This window comes from Eutrigla gurnardus, assembly GCF_963514095.1.
Source record: "Eutrigla gurnardus genome assembly, chromosome: 8".
Classification (NCBI taxonomy): Eukaryota; Metazoa; Chordata; class Actinopteri; order Perciformes; family Triglidae; genus Eutrigla; species Eutrigla gurnardus.
The window spans coordinates 26721925-26739401 of NC_139922.1; the positions used below are offsets into that span (position 1 = coordinate 26721925).

At 43.2% G+C, this 17477-nt stretch overlaps 1 protein-coding gene across 1 annotated transcript in view; it reads right to left on the bottom strand.

Annotated features, from left to right (window-relative positions):
• Nucleotides 1-8051: 8051 nt before the first annotated feature.
• slc9a8 (solute carrier family 9 member 8) overlaps nucleotides 8052-17477 on the bottom strand; it is a 21186-nt gene continuing 11760 nt past the window's right edge. Inside the window, exons 6-16 of the mRNA XM_084014543.1 lie at nucleotides 17233-17334; nucleotides 17027-17061; nucleotides 15500-15643; nucleotides 12677-12818; nucleotides 12487-12592; nucleotides 12285-12401; nucleotides 12103-12185; nucleotides 11892-12003; nucleotides 11156-11376; nucleotides 10674-10820; nucleotides 8052-9549 (exon numbers count right to left, since the gene is read on the bottom strand). Coding sequence (XP_083870669.1) covers nucleotides 9436-9549; nucleotides 10674-10820; nucleotides 11156-11376; nucleotides 11892-12003; nucleotides 12103-12185; nucleotides 12285-12401; nucleotides 12487-12592; nucleotides 12677-12818; nucleotides 15500-15643; nucleotides 17027-17061; nucleotides 17233-17334 — 1323 coding nt within the window. The 3' untranslated portion in view covers nucleotides 8052-9435. The remainder of the gene's footprint in view (nucleotides 9550-10673; nucleotides 10821-11155; nucleotides 11377-11891; nucleotides 12004-12102; nucleotides 12186-12284; nucleotides 12402-12486; nucleotides 12593-12676; nucleotides 12819-15499; nucleotides 15644-17026; nucleotides 17062-17232; nucleotides 17335-17477) is intronic.

Here is a 17477-nt window from a genome sequence, read left to right on the forward strand (position 1 = left end):
GAAGTTCGTTAAAGGACATTTGAAGTATTCATCTGGGAGAATGGGGGGGGGGGATGAACACACATCTCCCTCCTCTATTCACGTATCTACACACACACACTTCCTGCTTTGTGCTCTGGAAGTGAAGGTCGACATCCTGCAGCAGTGTTGTGAGGAAAGTTTAACATGTATTGTAAATCTGTGTGTGTGTGTGTGTGTGTGTGTGTGTGTGTCACTCCGTTTCTGAGAGCTTACACCACAGATGGGACCGGCGACCCGCGGAGCGACTCGTGGAGAAGAACCGCCGCCTCATCAATGAGTGGCATGTCGTTCTCACGGGACAATAATGAATGACGGCTGTCGGCTGCAGATTAGCCGGCAGCTGCATTTCAAAACACAGAATTCATGCTTGTATTGTTGGCGTTGGGTTTGCATCTGTACGTTTCCTCACCACAACATGGCAATCATATAATATTATATATAACATGATGAGGTTTTACTGGGATGGAGATGTGGGGGTTTGTTGTTGGGGGGTTTAGCTCAGGAGGTAGAGTGAGTTGGCTGGTAACCGCAAGATTGCTGGTTCGATCCCCGGCTCCTCCTAGCTGAGTGCCTGGTGTCCCTGAGCAAGACACCTCACCCTAATTGCTCCTGACGAGCTGGCTGTCGCCCTGCGTGGATGACTCCGCCGTCGGTGTGTGAATGTGTGAATGAATGGGTGAATGTCAGTCATTACTGTAAAGCGCTTTGGACAAAAGCACTATATAAATGAGGCCATTTGTACCGGCTGTTCCTTCCATAAACATTTCCCTCATGTTTTTGTATTTTCATGCATTTAAATGCAGCAAACTGCAAGCCAGCGTTTCACAGTCAAATATTCTGGAAGGGAATTTTATTTTTTAATTTAGGTAAAAAACTGATTACAGAACAGTTGAAGACAAGTACAGGAAAATAACAGTTACACAAAGTGAGAATGCAAGTTAAAGGCACTTCAGAACCGGAGGTTGCTGCCTGGAAAAAACATGAAAGAAAATGTAGGTACCTTTCAGGACCTTCACACCTTTCAGGAACTTAGAGTAATAGATAGATACTTTATTGATCCCGAAGGAAATTCAAGCATCCAGTAGCAATAACATACATAATAACACTAATAACAGTAGTTCAGGAGTAACGGTTACCATGGTTTTGCACTCAGAATTTTTGTCTCATAAAAATATACTCTCACAAATATATTTATATTTATTTTAATTTGTATACATTTGGAGTATTTTTTTAGTTTTTTCTCAGAATATTCATCTGTAATTTATTGTTATTATTATTATTATTATTATTTTTTACAAACAATGGCCCTAATAAGCCTCCCTATGTATCTTCTCCTGTAACTTGAAGTTGTGTCTGATGCCGTCTGGTCATGGTTGTGCGTTAGTTCTGACGGTGTGTGTACCAGAGCTCGTTGAACTGGTGATGTGTGTGAGAACGAGCTGTTTGTCGACCCAGTTTAGTGCTGATTCCCTTGTTTTCTGCTTCTTAATGTTCTTTATTCTTCCAGAAGCTGTGCAAAGCAAAGTAAAACAGCTTCGAGTGCTTGTGGTTTATTCAAACTGACGAAGATGTCTTTTATGCATTTCTAATGCTTGTTTTATTATGCAGATCTCCGCAGGGCTTTTCAGAGGCATACATTGATTCTGCCATTCAAAGGGAATTACATTATAGGTGACGCTGCTGCTCGTTGCTCCGTCGCTGCTGGGAGATGAACGACTGGAGACCCGTCAGCAGGAGGCGACTAGTTAGCTGCTTTTTGGATGGCTAACGCGGATGAGATTGCGATGTCGATACGCCAGTCCCAAAAACTGAAAAAATGCCTTAAACCTGCATTTTTCTCTCCTGGCCATCAGGGGGCGACTTCTCTGGTTGCAAAAAGAAGTCTGACTGTATACGAGGCTATGAGAAAATGCCACTACATCCACTTCTTACTCAGTTTTATACAATTATTTGGTCGGTCCATCACTTTGATACAGGTTTAAATACCTCAACAACTAACTGGTTTGGTTGCCATGGTATTTGATACATCCTTATGACTATTGGGATTAAACATGGTCCACACATTTATGCGCCTCTGGGGATGAATCCTAACATCTGATTCATTTAATGCCATCATCAGGATAAAATTGTGTTTATTGTTTTTATATCTGCTAAACTAACGATATTTCCATTGTGCTTAGTGCTAATTTGCATGCTAACATGCTACCCATGCTAAATATTCAACCTCAACGTTAGCGTTAGCATTTAGCCCACGTGCGCAGCTGCAGTTCATCACATCTGGAATGATCAGGCAACAGAAACAGTGTCTCTCCCAGAAAAACACACATCATGGATAGATTCAGTGATTGTGGAGGAAGAGGGAGATATTTGTGTCTCAATCCAGGACTCAACACACGGGCAGCGTTCGACGTTCCGGATGGATTTCCGATGAAATGTCAATGCGGTTATACCGCCGTAAGCCTCTTAAGCCTATCTATCTAATTACCACCAAAACGTTAATCATCAGTCGGCACTGTGTATTATTGATTGCTCTCGTTGCCACCATTGACTTTGTGCCTCTGTCTGCTGAGCGGTCAATTCAACCCACTCACATCCACTCCATGTTGCCTCTCTCCAGCGTGCAGATCAGTTTATCAAGTGGGCACACTAATCCGACATCCGCACCAGGCTTCGGGGAACGTGACTTTCACACGTCACAAAATGCATGACCTTCAATCTCGGAGCGATTAAAGCCTCGCTGCAGACGCCTCCCTCACCAACGCCTCCCTCACACCAACGCCTCCCTCAACGACGCCTCCCTCACCAACGCCTCCCTCACACCAACGCCTCCCTCACACCAACGCCTCCCTCACCAACGCCTCCCTCACCAACGCCTCCCTCACCAACGCCAGGTGTTTACTTACAGGAGGAGCAGAAATAGTTTCCATTCAGTCAGGACAGGAGAGTCACCTGTCGCCTTCACAAGAGACTCAAGACTCACCTGTTCAGACTTCACCTCCAGTCTGCATAGCATGACTCCCTAACAACACCCCCCATCACAGCATGATCATAGCACTGTTGTTCTTAAGGTATCCTTGCTGAACAGCTACTACTTTGCTCAGACGAGGACGTAACAGCTCTTACTTTATGTTGTGGTTTCTTTCTTTTGACAAATGTACTTATTGTAAGGGACCATTCGGTATATCCAGAGGAAAATAGGGGGGTTATGTCTTAATATTCTTTGTTGAGGGGTGGGTTACCCAACAGGTATTAGTCTGGGGGGGTTGCTCAACTTTTGTCATGAAAACACGATCCCAAGAAGAGCGTTGGAGGGACATGGGTACTAAAGCCAGAGTCTGCCTTATTTCTGGAGATAATGTCTTCTTCCTGTGCTCCCTGTCTTCATGCTGTATAGATTAGGTGTACAGTTATATAAACATCTATTTTTCTTTTATAAAGAAGCATTTTATGGCAGTTATTTATTCTCTTATTCTGGGAAAGATGAACCGGTGCGGGCGGAGTTGTGTTTTAGACTTTTGTTTAGTTTTTTTTGACCCAACGACAAATCAACAATGATCCAGACTCGGACACTTGAGACCCCCTAACGGCTCACATGGTGGCAGGACGGGGTCAGCGACTCAGGTGATCCAACACCCATCAATCACTTGATGGCTGGGTACCCACTCACCTTAGTCGATCACAGCGTTAACCAAGAAGTTTAATACCTAAACTCACCACTAGTCAGTTAGATCTGAAGAAGCCTCTTGGATCTTTAAGAGTCCAGTTTTAACCAGGACACCCCCCCCCCCCCCGGAGGTCCGTTCACTCAGCACACCACGGCTGCAGAGACGGATGACTGGCCATTTACACGCGTAACCAAGTCCTGCATTTGGGGCTCCACTGTAAGAGCAGAGTCCCCACAGAGTCCACATCACAAACCCCCCGAGTCTCATCTGTCTGCACTTCTATTCTCCTGCATGCTTCCACGCTGTCTGGTCAACCGAAGACAAAAGCAGACGAAAGGAGAAAGGAAACATTTTATAATAATACACTTATATTGTTACTGAAATACAAAAGAACACCGCCTTCAGTAAAACCTAGACAGTCAAAGGAGACACTGCTGAACTCAGGAGGAAGTGGCCCCGTCGACCCCCCACAAGGTAAAACTCATCCCTGACCTGAGGACAGTTACCATGGCAACCGAATGGACTTACGGTACATCGGAGGACGCCTTCCACATCCCCCAGCGTCCCGCTGCCGTCCACCATGATTTCATGCCTCATTTCACTACTGCTGATGGGTCTAATAATATAATATATATAATATAATATAATATAAATATAAAGCTGGCATGGGACATAGAAAACTTCATTCAGTTCCAGTACAAACTGAGATGAATGAAACATGTCTGCCTCGATACCGAACTGACCCTTCGCTAAGCCCCTCCCCCGCTGCTACATCATCAGAGCTGCCCACGCGGTCCCTAACTGCACTCACTCCATTAACATTAGCCGGGTCCCAGTTCGCCAGTCTACGTGGTCCGGGTCCTTTAGACTCTAGAGGATTTGCTGTTTGCATCACCTTTCCCGTTGCCTAGCAACCAGCGGCTGTTGACAAGAAAGAGCGTACAAAAGGCGTTACCTGATTAAAACGGAGCCAGAGATCATATTTTATTCTTTTGATTTTATTGCTTCAGCGCCGGCGGGCGCCATCACCGCGTGATATATTTCAGGCGAGAGTGTATTTCTGCTGCTGATCTGCTTCGCAGACGCCTTGTTGATTAAAGTCCAATCGTCGCCGGCACGCAATGAATCCTGGGAGATGAGTCGGCCACATTTAAACGGGACAGACTCGTCGTAACTCTAACCCACTGAATATCAAACGTGCTCTTCTTCAGTCGACATAAAATGACTTTAGGAGTTTTCTCAGGAGTGAACCTGTCACGTTATCACATATTGAGCCGGAGAATTCATGACAAAACTAATCAATACCTGATAACGTTGGGAGCAGCGACTAAACACAAGGATAAAAAGAAAAGTGGGATTTAGTAGACGGACGAGAAGCCGAGGTGGAGTGGAGCGCCTATTCCTCTTTACTCCGGAAGCATCCGTTTGTTGTAGCTGCACTTTAAACGGACATTAAGGTGTTGTAGCTGCACTTTAAACGGAGAGCATGCATGAGAGCTGGAACATGGAGTTCCTTCTCTTTCCTCCGTCTGCCCTCCAAACTACCGTTTCATAGCAGCAGCAGACAACGACATACGATGTTTGTCAATTTAAAAGATACGTTTGCACGTTAAGAAAGTCTCACTTTGCTTCAACATCAAGTTTTGTGTTAAACTACATCTCTCGTCTCACACAATGTACGTCACCAAGGCTAGCTAGCTAGCTTAGCTACATTCCATCAGAAAAGAAACGTTATCTTACCTTTTTATCAGCAGGAAGACAAAGAAGGAGGATTAGAATCTCCCGTCATGTTGTTCACCTTAAAAGAAGAAAACAATGACAACAAAAATGTGTGATGACATCACCTCTGACAACCAATAAGATCATGACATCCATCAAATCTGAACCCTCCGAGCATCACGTCGAGTCTCGCTTTGCCAGCACCTTCTCCCGCCAAACCGTTCTTCAAGTGCAAAAATAGTCTTTGAAACGGACAAATTCATGTTTAATCAATGACACAATTTGAAATGTCTCTTGCCATTAGTGTACATATTTCCCCACCAGAAGATGTCCTACAAGAAATGCGAATCCACCCAAAAACACGATAACACACGTACTTTTAATGTGACTGTTTGAGCAGAGAAACATGATTTTCATCTCGTCAATATGACGAAAGATGAGGGATGAAAATTCTTGTTTGTTTCTTTTTAAATGTTGATGATGCACCACAGTATAACAATAATAATCATTGGTAAAGAAATTGAGATTTTGGACTGTTTTGATTCCATCACGTCTTTTTTTTCAGACTCGTGGTAAGAAAACATCCCAAATACACATTGAGGTGTTTATTAAACTACGGTGTCTGTTTGCAGATTCGTCAAAAGTTACCATTAGATGATGCTTCGTTTGCATATTTAAACATAATGTTTAATTAAATTCAGCAACCAGGGATGTTTCATGATAACGTCTATTCTTTAAAATGTCTGTAATTTAACAATCATTTACATTTAGGTCATTTAGCAGACGCTATTGTCCAAAGCGACTTACAATAAGGACATTTGTCAAAAGAAGGAAACAAAGAAACCACAACGTATCATTGCTGATAAAGTAAGAGCTAAAAAAAAAAAAACAAGTGTTAGATCCTCATCTGAGTAAAGTAGAACAATCCACATCACACTCAGCTGAGAGATGAAGGCTGAGGTATAAATGGGTATAAACATTTGTGCATTTTATCATTGCATCGGCAGAAAAACAGACTTCTGTATACTATCACATGCATTTCAAGCACGTGGAACTGCATTTAATTCACAGTGGAGAGTTAAATAGGTGTAACTGACTGATGCACAGTAAATAATGTAGCAGTGTCATCTTCTGGATTATTAATATTTCATGGCCCAACACTGGGTTTAGACCTCCCCCTACTGGTGGCACTCTCTTATTACAAAACTTACCAGGCAAATGTACATCATGTAGTCTGAAGTCTGATTTACGAGAACAAAAGTAAAGTAAAACAAAGTACTGACCTCTGTGATGCGTTCAGGTCAGATGGACGTTTTCAGATTGGTGTCCATTCAGTTTGGTTGGTTGGTGGTTATTCCAGCCAGCAGTGTTTCTGTGAAGCAGCCAGACTAACTTTATAGCAGGGAAGGTGGAAACAAACATGGGACTTTCACCCAGGAGACTGCCGTTCGTGTCCTGTGCAAATTAAAAGCAAAAGGCTGACATTTTGTCACGTCAGCTGACGTCAACCGTTCTCTTTTCCTAAAAATGGGAATGAAATGGAGAAATGCCTTTTCAACTCTTAGATCACATGCCTGTCGAACAAAATATGCATAAATTAAATGACAAAAAACTATCTATTAATATATCAAAATCCAAAATGTACGTCTTCCTGGAAAAACACTTGACAATATCAGCCAATTACATCCATCCATCATTCCAACTGTATCTACATCTGCAGAACTAGGTGGAACGATCCAATCAAATTCCTCCCAACGTTATGTCCCGCCTCCTCTCATGTCCCACTTTAATGGTCCTGAAGTGGTTTTGTCTCGTAAATGAAGTTTATTTTGAAAAGGCACGTTTTCTTCTCTCCGGACGTTCTTAAAGGTTTCACGGACGGACGACCCGATGCCTATAAGAGGCGTGGCCTAGACTGGAAGTGTGGAACCACCGGCGCCATCGTCCGACTTTGACGCAGTAATCTTGTCTTCCCCAGGAGCCTAATGAGATCCCTGGAGGGTTGGACAGCTCAGCCTGTCGGCTACAGGATGCCGGCCCCAGCAGGACACATTAACCTTTTTATGGAGTCCAAGTCATCCCAGGCTTCCTGTCTTTACGTTATAGCTTCCCCATTTACAATCTATGCACTAATTAGCACACGCTGCTAACGAGCGCTCCAGCAGCACAATGACATTATCACCCAACGAGATATGCAGAGGTTTTGTTCTAAATATATGTCAGAAATATTAAACATAAATGAGGTGGTGTGAAGGTGGCATTGAGGTTTTTATTTAACTTGCATAGTATCTTATAAGAGTTGTGTCATTCACGGTACCTTTTTTTATACTTAATTGTTTTTATGGACGACATCCAATTTTATTTTGGCAGACTGAAAATACACACTTAGGAAGAGCAGCCTTGTTCAGGTGATTTGCAGTTCCTATTTATTATTCAGTATTCCAGTACTCTCCTAAATTAACTCAGGTTTATTTATCATAAAATGTATAAAGGTGATGCCTTTGTAAAAGTGATTAATATCCTCCTAAAATATATATAAAAAAGACAAATGTAGTCCAGATGTTTGTCTGTCGGGTCTCACCTCACAGTTCTGTTCTGACGTTTGTAAAAAGGCAAACTCTCCTCCCATGAAAGCAGCGTTCCATACATAGTTTATCCATTTGTTTTTATTAGATTGATCTGTAATCCTGCAGTGCTCATAGAGCTCGTATAAAGGTCTTAAACCAACAAACAAGTCAACATTTGATGAATAAATAGAAAACAAATAAATCAACATTCACAAGACAGTATCCCCAGTTCCCCAAACATTCATCGGTGCATCTTCATGAGGAACATTTCAAGTTCACCACAGAGTCTCGCCGCAGACGGAGAATAAACACCACGGGAAACCAAACAGCAACTATGATCATAAACCAAGGTCATTTCCTGTAAGCTTGGCGTTCCATGGTTTGAAAATGATTCGTTTTACCCCAAAGACTTTTAATTAGCTCAAAGCGTCTCCTGCATTTGTCTTTGTTTGCGTCTCTGCGGGAGCGGCAGCCTGACTCCGTCTTCATTACATATGAATAAGTTATCCCAGAATCCCTAACGCATACGAATGTGGAGATCTGGAGAAAATCAAATCGAGTTCCAAGGGTGCTAATCACAACGTTAATCATATTAATGAATGCTGCATCCTGTAAACGTCCAGCTGACCTTAAAGAAGAAAAAGGGAAAAGGTGCTCGAGTATTGCTTTACGTAGGAAACGTCCCTCTGGTGCCACATTCACAAAGAAACTACTACAGAGAGGCTAAGCCCCGCCTCTTCCTCGGGACCAAGATGGGATCTTATTATTAAAAATAAAATATGTGTAGAAGTCAACAGCAACACAAAGAATTTGTTTTGGTCCATGAATTACACATTTGATGTTCATTTAAGTGAGTGAAACCGGACAGGAGGCCGATCTTCTTTCTGTTCCCGAGTGAGAAAAAGAGTCGCTGCATAAAACACACATCAGTAAGATAACGTTACACTAGTGATGTACGTAGCTACGGTGGCTAGCAAGACGAGCTAGCGGCTGTGTTGATGTTGGTGACGTACACAAAACTAAATGATGACAAACTATCTTGACATGTAAAATGATATTCTAAATTGAACTTCATGTGTAATTCATGGCACAACTCAAACTGTGTTAAAGAAAAGAGTCTCTCTCGTCATTGACCCTCGTGCATATTTTTTCCAGCAACAACGTCCGATCTGGAACACCAGCAGTCGCGTGACGGAGCCTCTCTAGACGCCATTTATATGATAAATATAATTTTCACAGATTGTTTTCCCTTTTGGCTTCATTCAGCGTTACAGTTTCACATTCTGACTTCTGTCACGCAGCGCTGGTACACACACACACACACACACACACACACACACACACACACACACACACACACACACACACACACACACACACACACACACACACACACACACACACACACACACACACACACACACACACACACACACACACACACACACAGAGAGAGCCTAGGCTCACAGCAGTTCCGCCTCATCGTCGTCGTTCTCGGAGCCCGAGGGTCCCTGCCGGACTTCTTCGTACCACTTGTTGGTCAGGGTCTTCATCTGGATCCGACCGTGCAACAGGTCCTGTAAGAAACACATGCCACGCACAATCATGCTAAAAGGAAGGAACGTGCAAAAACATTCACGCAAACTCGGTCGAGGTGTCGACGAAATTTCAGGTTTCATTTCACATAAAATACCAAGAAAACAAAAACAGAGCTGGCTACAAAATATCAGGCCAAATATGCAAAATGACAAACTTTCCTTTTATCAAAAGGAATGTTCAGTGGCATTGCCTGACCTGGGACGCTGTAATTTTGTATTTACAGTGAATGCAACAGAGCAAGACCAGGAAGTGGATCCACTTGGGTTTTATCGGCTCACAGGATCGCTAGCCGAGCTCACAAAGTGAGTCATGAAGCTTTTTTTAAAACAGTAAAACAAAGCGAGCAGTGTCACAGCCGTAGTGATCATCTCACGATACGCCAAGAAAACAAGGTGTGTATGAGTACCACCTAGGGGTGTGAATCTTTGGCTTCACAGCGATTCGATTAACGATACAGTAGTTGGCGATTCGATTCAAGGACGATTTCTTTGTTGTTGTAACGATTCGATTCGATTCGATTCAGTAACTTGTAACCAAAATTCTATATCCATTAAATAAACATGCAATAATGCGAGTGAGACTATCTGTATTCTTCTGAAAGGTGAAAAATAACATATTTATTCTATAAAAAAGTAAACCTGCATAATATTTTATGCTGAATACTAAAATGTAATTAAACATTGCTCAGTTATTTTTAACATTATTCAGTAGACTACCTGCTGGCAGGGGAGAGAGTGTCTTAAACTTATTAAAACATTAATCATAATTAAGAATCACGATTCATCCGATTAAATGCATTTATATAGATTATTGGTGAAGCCAAAACGATTCATTCTATTTATTTATTTTAGCAGATCCATTTAGTAGAATCTATAGGACTGACAATCGATTCATCGATTAATCGTTACACCTCTAGTAGCACCATAACAGTCTCATCAGCACCTCTCAACCTCCCATAAACCTCAATAAAAGAATAATGGATCTCATCACAGCGGCACTGCTGCTGCTTACTGCTTGCTTTCTGTATCACAAAGCATATTGGTTTATTGGACGCCGAACAGAGGAAGATAATACAGTATGTGAGCGATATGGTCTCACTTACCTCTTGGGTGAGCCTGCGGGTGAAGAAGGGGTTGAGGTATTTAGCATCCAGCCACATGAAGCCCTTCAGATCCTGTCTCTGGTAGATGTGGGCCTCGTACTCCTCCTCTGTCAGTTCTGATAGGTGCTCAGACTCAATGGTATTACCCTGGAGAGGAAGGACATGCAGATGGAGGAGGAGATGTTAGATTAATAGACGGAAAGGGATGAGTGGAGTGGAGGGCTGCTGGATGTGGTTGCTGGTAGAGACAACAAAAACAAACTGGAACACTAACGGCAGCAGCTCATCTTCTGTTGGGTCTGGGAAACTGTGTTAATGTTGATTGTTAACTGAGCTTGACCGAGTTTTTCAGGCTGGTTAGCTCCCTGCTGACTTAGCGTCCTTCACCCGAACCACAAAACAGCCCTGTGTTCCCTCTGAAGAGAAGGATGAATGTCTGACAGCAGACAGAAACGATGCAGACCAGGTGTTTGGGCCGTTACCATTTTCTCCGTCTTGCTGAGGTTGATGTCTTTCTTGCTCTTACGCCGCGATTGGCTCTCCTCGATGTCCATGATGCGAATGAGTGGCATGGTCCCGCCCCCCATGAGGAGGATGGTGAAGAGGACGATGATGATGGTGGTGGTGCCGATCAGCTGGCGTTTCTCGATGGGCTCCAGGCTCAGGTGAAGGCTCAGAGCGTACGGGATCGCACCTCGCAGACCTGCCGGACCAAGAACACTAAATATCCTCAGTACTAATATATAGATATATAGATGTACTGTATGTATAAAGACATCTATGAACCCCCAACCCTAACTGGAATCTGGACATATAAACTTGGTTTGTCCAGAAATTTGTGAAAAATGCCCACATGACCAATGTCCCAAAAATGCGTTATTTTCTGATCTTATGACGCATCACCATATTTATGTTGTTGAATTATTGTAGGATGTATGGTCATTACCTCAATAATGTTTTCTTTAAAGGGACTTAATGTATGATATATGGACGTGACTGTAATGTTTTTTACGCACTTTCCAATCAAAATATCTGAGCATTATTAATAACTAATATTGCATTGCTGTTTGAGTGGTTTTATTTGCATTATTATGCTTTTAAATCATCATTATATCACTACATAATATGAAAATTAGATATTTCCTGGTGGTACGTTAAACACTGACCCATCAGTCAGTCATGTGACCCATTACACAAAAGTTCACCCTGTCATCTCACCGCTGAACCACATGATGAACATCATTTTGGGCGTGATCTTGTGGTCTCTGAAAAAGTTCAGCAGGAACGTCAGAGGGAAGATGTTCACGGCTCGGCCGAGGAGAACCAGGACCTACGGAGAGAACGGCAGCGTCACCCTGACGATGATGCCAACCATCAGCAGACATTAAATCATTCAGGTTACATTCAAAAACAATAAAAGACCACTTACTATGCACCAGATGACAAAAGATATTTCAAATTTATGAGGGAAGCTGAAGATGGAGAGGCCGAGGAAGGCAAACACGCATGTCTCTGGAGAGAAAATGAAAACGTAGTGTTTGAGAACTTATTGCCGCCTCGCAGCTGTATCCCTCCGCCAACCCGTTACATCCGTGTCGGTGAGTCACTGACCACACATGAAGGCCACGGTGCGCAACGTCTGCTGCATGAGGATCTGGGTGACGGGAGACAGGTTGTGATGGGTGTAGTGAGACATCACGATTCCCGCAAACAGGATGGACATTATTCCTGTAGGGGAGGGAAAAAAAGTCCTTTTAAGTTAAATATAATGAAGATGAAACATTTCCGCATGCATGGCAGTGTGTGCACCCACCAGACAGCTTGAGGCCTTCTGCCAGGCCGTAGGGAAGATACGCAAAGATTATCATCATACCAAACTCCAGGGACGGAGTCTTCCTCAGATCAAAGTGTTTCAGAAACTAAAAAGGCAGTTAGGGAATTTAAATAAGATAACAGCAGTTTCAAAGTTCTCTCACACAAGTACACAAAGTTACTTTGGATACAAGAGCCGAGATGAGTCCGGTGAGCGTTCCCAGGGCAGCAGAACCGAAAAACATTTGCAGGAAGTAACCCAACGCCTGCACGAAGGTCTCCCAGCCCGAAACCACGGAGTTGTCAGGCCGGGAAAAGAAGCCCTCGGCTGTGCTGAAACACAGAGATACAAAAAAAGGATAAATGAAACTATAATGCTGCAGTTGCACATCCTGTGCTGTAATACCTCGGTCCGACCCTAGAGGGAAGAGAAACTCCACCACTGAGACATTGCATGTGTGAGAGGTGTGTGCATCAGAATGCTGCGGATCAGAGGTCGGCTGAATGAAGAACATGAAACACGGCATATATATCTGAATACTCCGAGTACCACAATAATGTGTTTTTGAATGTCAGGCACACGTCTTAAAAGGGCAGCGTGAGTTTTATTCACATCTAGACACGTTAACGCTCAATAGTAGAACGCAGACAATCTATATCTATATTTGATTCTTACAGACTAACATAGATGTGTTTTTTATTTTATTTTCTTTAGAGGGGCCGGGGATCTTTATGGGGAGATATCAGGTCAACAGTAGACGCTACATAAAAGTGTTATACATCCTATCAATCTTTAAATATGGTTTAAGTTTAACATTTATTTTACCGCTTATGATAAAATATATATATATATATATTAAAAAACTTCAAAGAAGAATCCATGCTGGGGATTTGGTTTCTAAAATGTTTGACATCGAGGTTTCTGCAAGAATCGCATCTTTGGGCGACTGGATGGGGAACACTTGTGTTCTGGAGCCGGCTCACAAACGTATTGTCAATATAACTATGAAAACGACCCATCCTCTGAATGCCACAGGCCTCCTGTTTGTGGCTGTAGAGTAACATGAGGCTGTTCACAGAGCTAACAACAGGTCACATCACTTACATCATACACGAGTCACGCTTCCAGTGAGTCCCAACTTATGCAATTCAAGACTTTTTCAGGGACTATGTAGAAATATTCAAATACACCATATTTTGAAAAGGTGGACATCTCTTAAGGAGAGGTGCTCTTTGAAAACTCCCCTACTGGTCCCACCTACTTGGCACCAATAGATCCATGAGGTCATCTAGTTTCATATGATACCAGTACCTTAACTCCAGCATTTAGACTGAGCCCGCTACAGACCCACGGGTCTCAGAGGCACAATTTACTTTCTTTATAATAAGGGCTCATCCAAACAGTCAGGCTGATTAATCAGATTTCAAAGCGCATTAATAACAAGCTCCCAACCATTAGCATTAGCTGCACGGCTGTTACAAAACGACTGTAAAGCAGCTTCCTCAGAAGGCCGGCCTGCGAGGTGCTAACAACGTGCAGACTGCACCGCCCATCCATTATTCATGCGATGGTACGATGTACGGGGCGCGTGGACACTTGAGATCACTTTGCACATTTAGCTGCTGGTGAGTAGGGGAGATAAGGAACGCAGACCACAGATAGCACGGCAGGAAAACAAAGGCTGCTGTTCCCGTCAAACTGGTCTGACAACGTTTAGCTCTTGTATTTGTTGGTGTGTGTGCGTGCGTGTGTGTGTGTGTGTGGTCACCAGTTTGTTGATACACAGCCATCTTCATTAACGACTCTGAGATAGTGAAACTGATGAGACTGACTGCTGTGACGGCTGGGAGTCGGGTGACATTTCTACTGAAACATGCGGGCGGGTTTCTCTTGCCTCATTACTGGAACTTTCTGATATGACACAGATACCGTGACGACAGTAACGTGACTAGTTCTGTGATGTTTACTGTGATTTCTCTGATTCTAAGTTTATATTCTATGTATTTTATTTCTTTTAATGGCCATTTTAACATCAGGTTGTAAATTAATTAAATTTTTCAGTATATTAAGTCGCAGATTTTGGACGTTTGACGGAGTTTGATGAAAAATGTACCCACATCCTCTGCATTTGTAACCAAGGTGTTGCCACAAAGTGCACGTCAGAAGGTGCTTAAATAGGTCACTTCCTGTTAAGATCAACAAGAAGCAGGTGGGCTTAAAAGGTTGTTTGGCCATGCCGACACCTGATCTGACATTTACAATGCTGAGGAACAAATGTGTCACCTTGTGTGTGTGTGTGTGTGTGTGTGTGTGTGTGTGTGTGTGAGAGAGGCTTCCTGTACCGCGGCAGATCGATCAATCAATAAGATGAATGTGAATTCATGCAAGCAGGTGATCAGATAACGAAAACCAGAAACACCACCTTGTGCATTTCAGGGAATTCAGGAGTGTTTCTGTGAGGGGAGAGTAACTCCTGCTGCAACCTTTTACATGCTTAAAAAAACGACATATAACACGCTAAGGAAAAGAGAAGCATCATAGGTCCTCTTTGAGTAGTAAATCCCGCCTCCTGCTGAAATTGATTGGCTGCCGGGGCCGAGTGAGACACTGACGAGAGGTGCGACTATATGCTTGGCACTGAGAAGTTGAAAATATTTATGCACGTCTAAAATCTGCAGGAAAAACGTGCAACAACCGGCGACGCGTTTCGGTGTGATCGGCCTCTTTGGGAACTTATGAGTCACAGCAAGATGAACTGAACTGCACAGATGTAAGAAAGTACACACAGATGCCTCCTTCCATTAAATGACAACAGGAACATCACACCGTGTGCATGTAGCGGTGACTTTGAGTGTTTAAGTGTGTGACAGCTGCCGTGCTGCATGCCAGAGCCTTTCATAACAGCTGGCGGTGCGAACCTGGGGAAATATCACGCATGAGCAAATGTGTAAATGTGCCAATGTTTTCCCTCGGGAGAGTTAACAATCCCGACAACGAGGGCAGGAAGTCTTACTTTGTGAGGACGATGGAGACGGCGTCGTTGAGGATGCTCTCGCCAAACACCAGCATGTTGAGGACCGGGTCCACGTTGAGGGCGTTGAAGATGGCGATGGTCGCCACGGGGTCCACAGCTGAGATCAGTGAGCCAAAGGCAAAGCTACAGAAAGACAACGCAAAGGAGTCATTTCATGAGACACTTTTACAGGCAGTTTAACATGCTCAAAAACCAAAGATAAGGAAAGGGAAAAGGAAACGCATCACTAACGAGGAAGCATGTGTTCACTCAATCTGCAAAATCCTAAAAATGATTTTAACAATCGCCCGGATTTTGTGAGATTCCATAAACTACTGTCCCAGAATATTACGGTTCAGCAAAAGGATGCATGTCTCATCAAAATTGTGTTAAAATGACACGATGCACTCAGGAGGTGTGTGTCAAATAGGCTGCATCTGCAGCATTTCACCTCATGGATTCCATTTTAGCTCCTCCTTTAATGCATTGTTTGTCTTGTAACTTGTGCAAATAGATAAACAAACCAAAACTAAATTACATTTTATCCGGCTAATCTCCACATGTCAAGCGCAAAATTAGGAACATTGTGATTAAATTACTGTCGGGGGAGGGCGAGTGGTTAAAGACTCTTTTGTTTAAGATTCAAAAGCAGAGAGAATTCCAAGAAAGAATAAAAGATCAGATCGTTTTGGGACTTTCCCAACCAAAATCCAATCAGCTCTTTCTTGGCTCGGATCCTGAATCCCACAGAACTTCATTAAAATCCGTTCAGCAGTTTCTTTCCTCAGAAACACAAACAAGCCAGACGGACGGGACGGGAAGCGTATCCGAACAGAGAAAACCCCTGGTTGAACGCAAAACGCACACTCGTGCCGACTGTGTAACAATAATTACACACCAAACAATAACAAGGCCAAGAACAAACCCTTGGGGGGGGGGGGGGGGGGGGGGGGTCATGGTGCTTACGTCAGTCATCTCTGGCAGACAGATTAAACTGTTCCCTGGAACTATGAAGGCTCTGAGAACTTGGCCCTTAAGGTGGACTGAAGAGGCTATTATAAAACACTAATATTCTATTTCCCTAGAGGTTCATTAGGGATGCACCGATCCAGAACAACACTTACATTTACTTACATTTCAGTACTTTCCAATACCGATAATTATACAAGTACTTAACAATATCAGTAGAGTTCCAACAATAATTTAGATAACCTCTGGCAACATCCATCTTTGTGTTTTTCCTGATACAAACGGACCAGAGTAACCATACTATCAGTTACACTAAATCAATCAAATCAATTAATCAATTTAAAAAAAAGAAGCTAAGGAGACTCAGAGGAGTAGCTTGTCATTTTAAGGAGAATACCGCTGGTCCACCTTAAAGCTCAGCCCAGTGAAATTCACTGAGAACCGCTGGATGATGTCATGAACTCAGATGGGACAGTGTTGGATTTCACAACAGCATGTATACAGCAGCAATGTGGTGATGCAGCCATTATTGATGAAATGTCACCTCACTAGACTCACCTATCAGTCATAGACATCTTATAGATCACATCAGCCTGAGAAGACAAAAAAACAGACATGAAGATTGCAACATATGAGATGTGACAGCGATAACAATGGCCATTTGCAACAACACCACTTGAAAATGTTGAATCCAGTTGACGCGGTGTCTCTGAACACACCCTGGCAGTGCCGGAGTCGCTGACAGACACGATTACAATCCTCACCTGCCCCAGGAAATAGATCCCTCCTCCCACTATGAAGGCGGAGATGGCCGTGCCGATCACAGCAAAGAGAGTAATGGAGCCAATGTTCTGGAAGAAGTTACCCTGAACATACATGAAGACACAGCGTTAGTATTCATGGGGTCTAGCATGGCATCGGACAAGTCACATGGTGTTACATGACACAGGCAGCGAGCACGCCGGTGAGAAGTAGGCCACGGGGATGAAGCAGAGGACATAACGGAGCT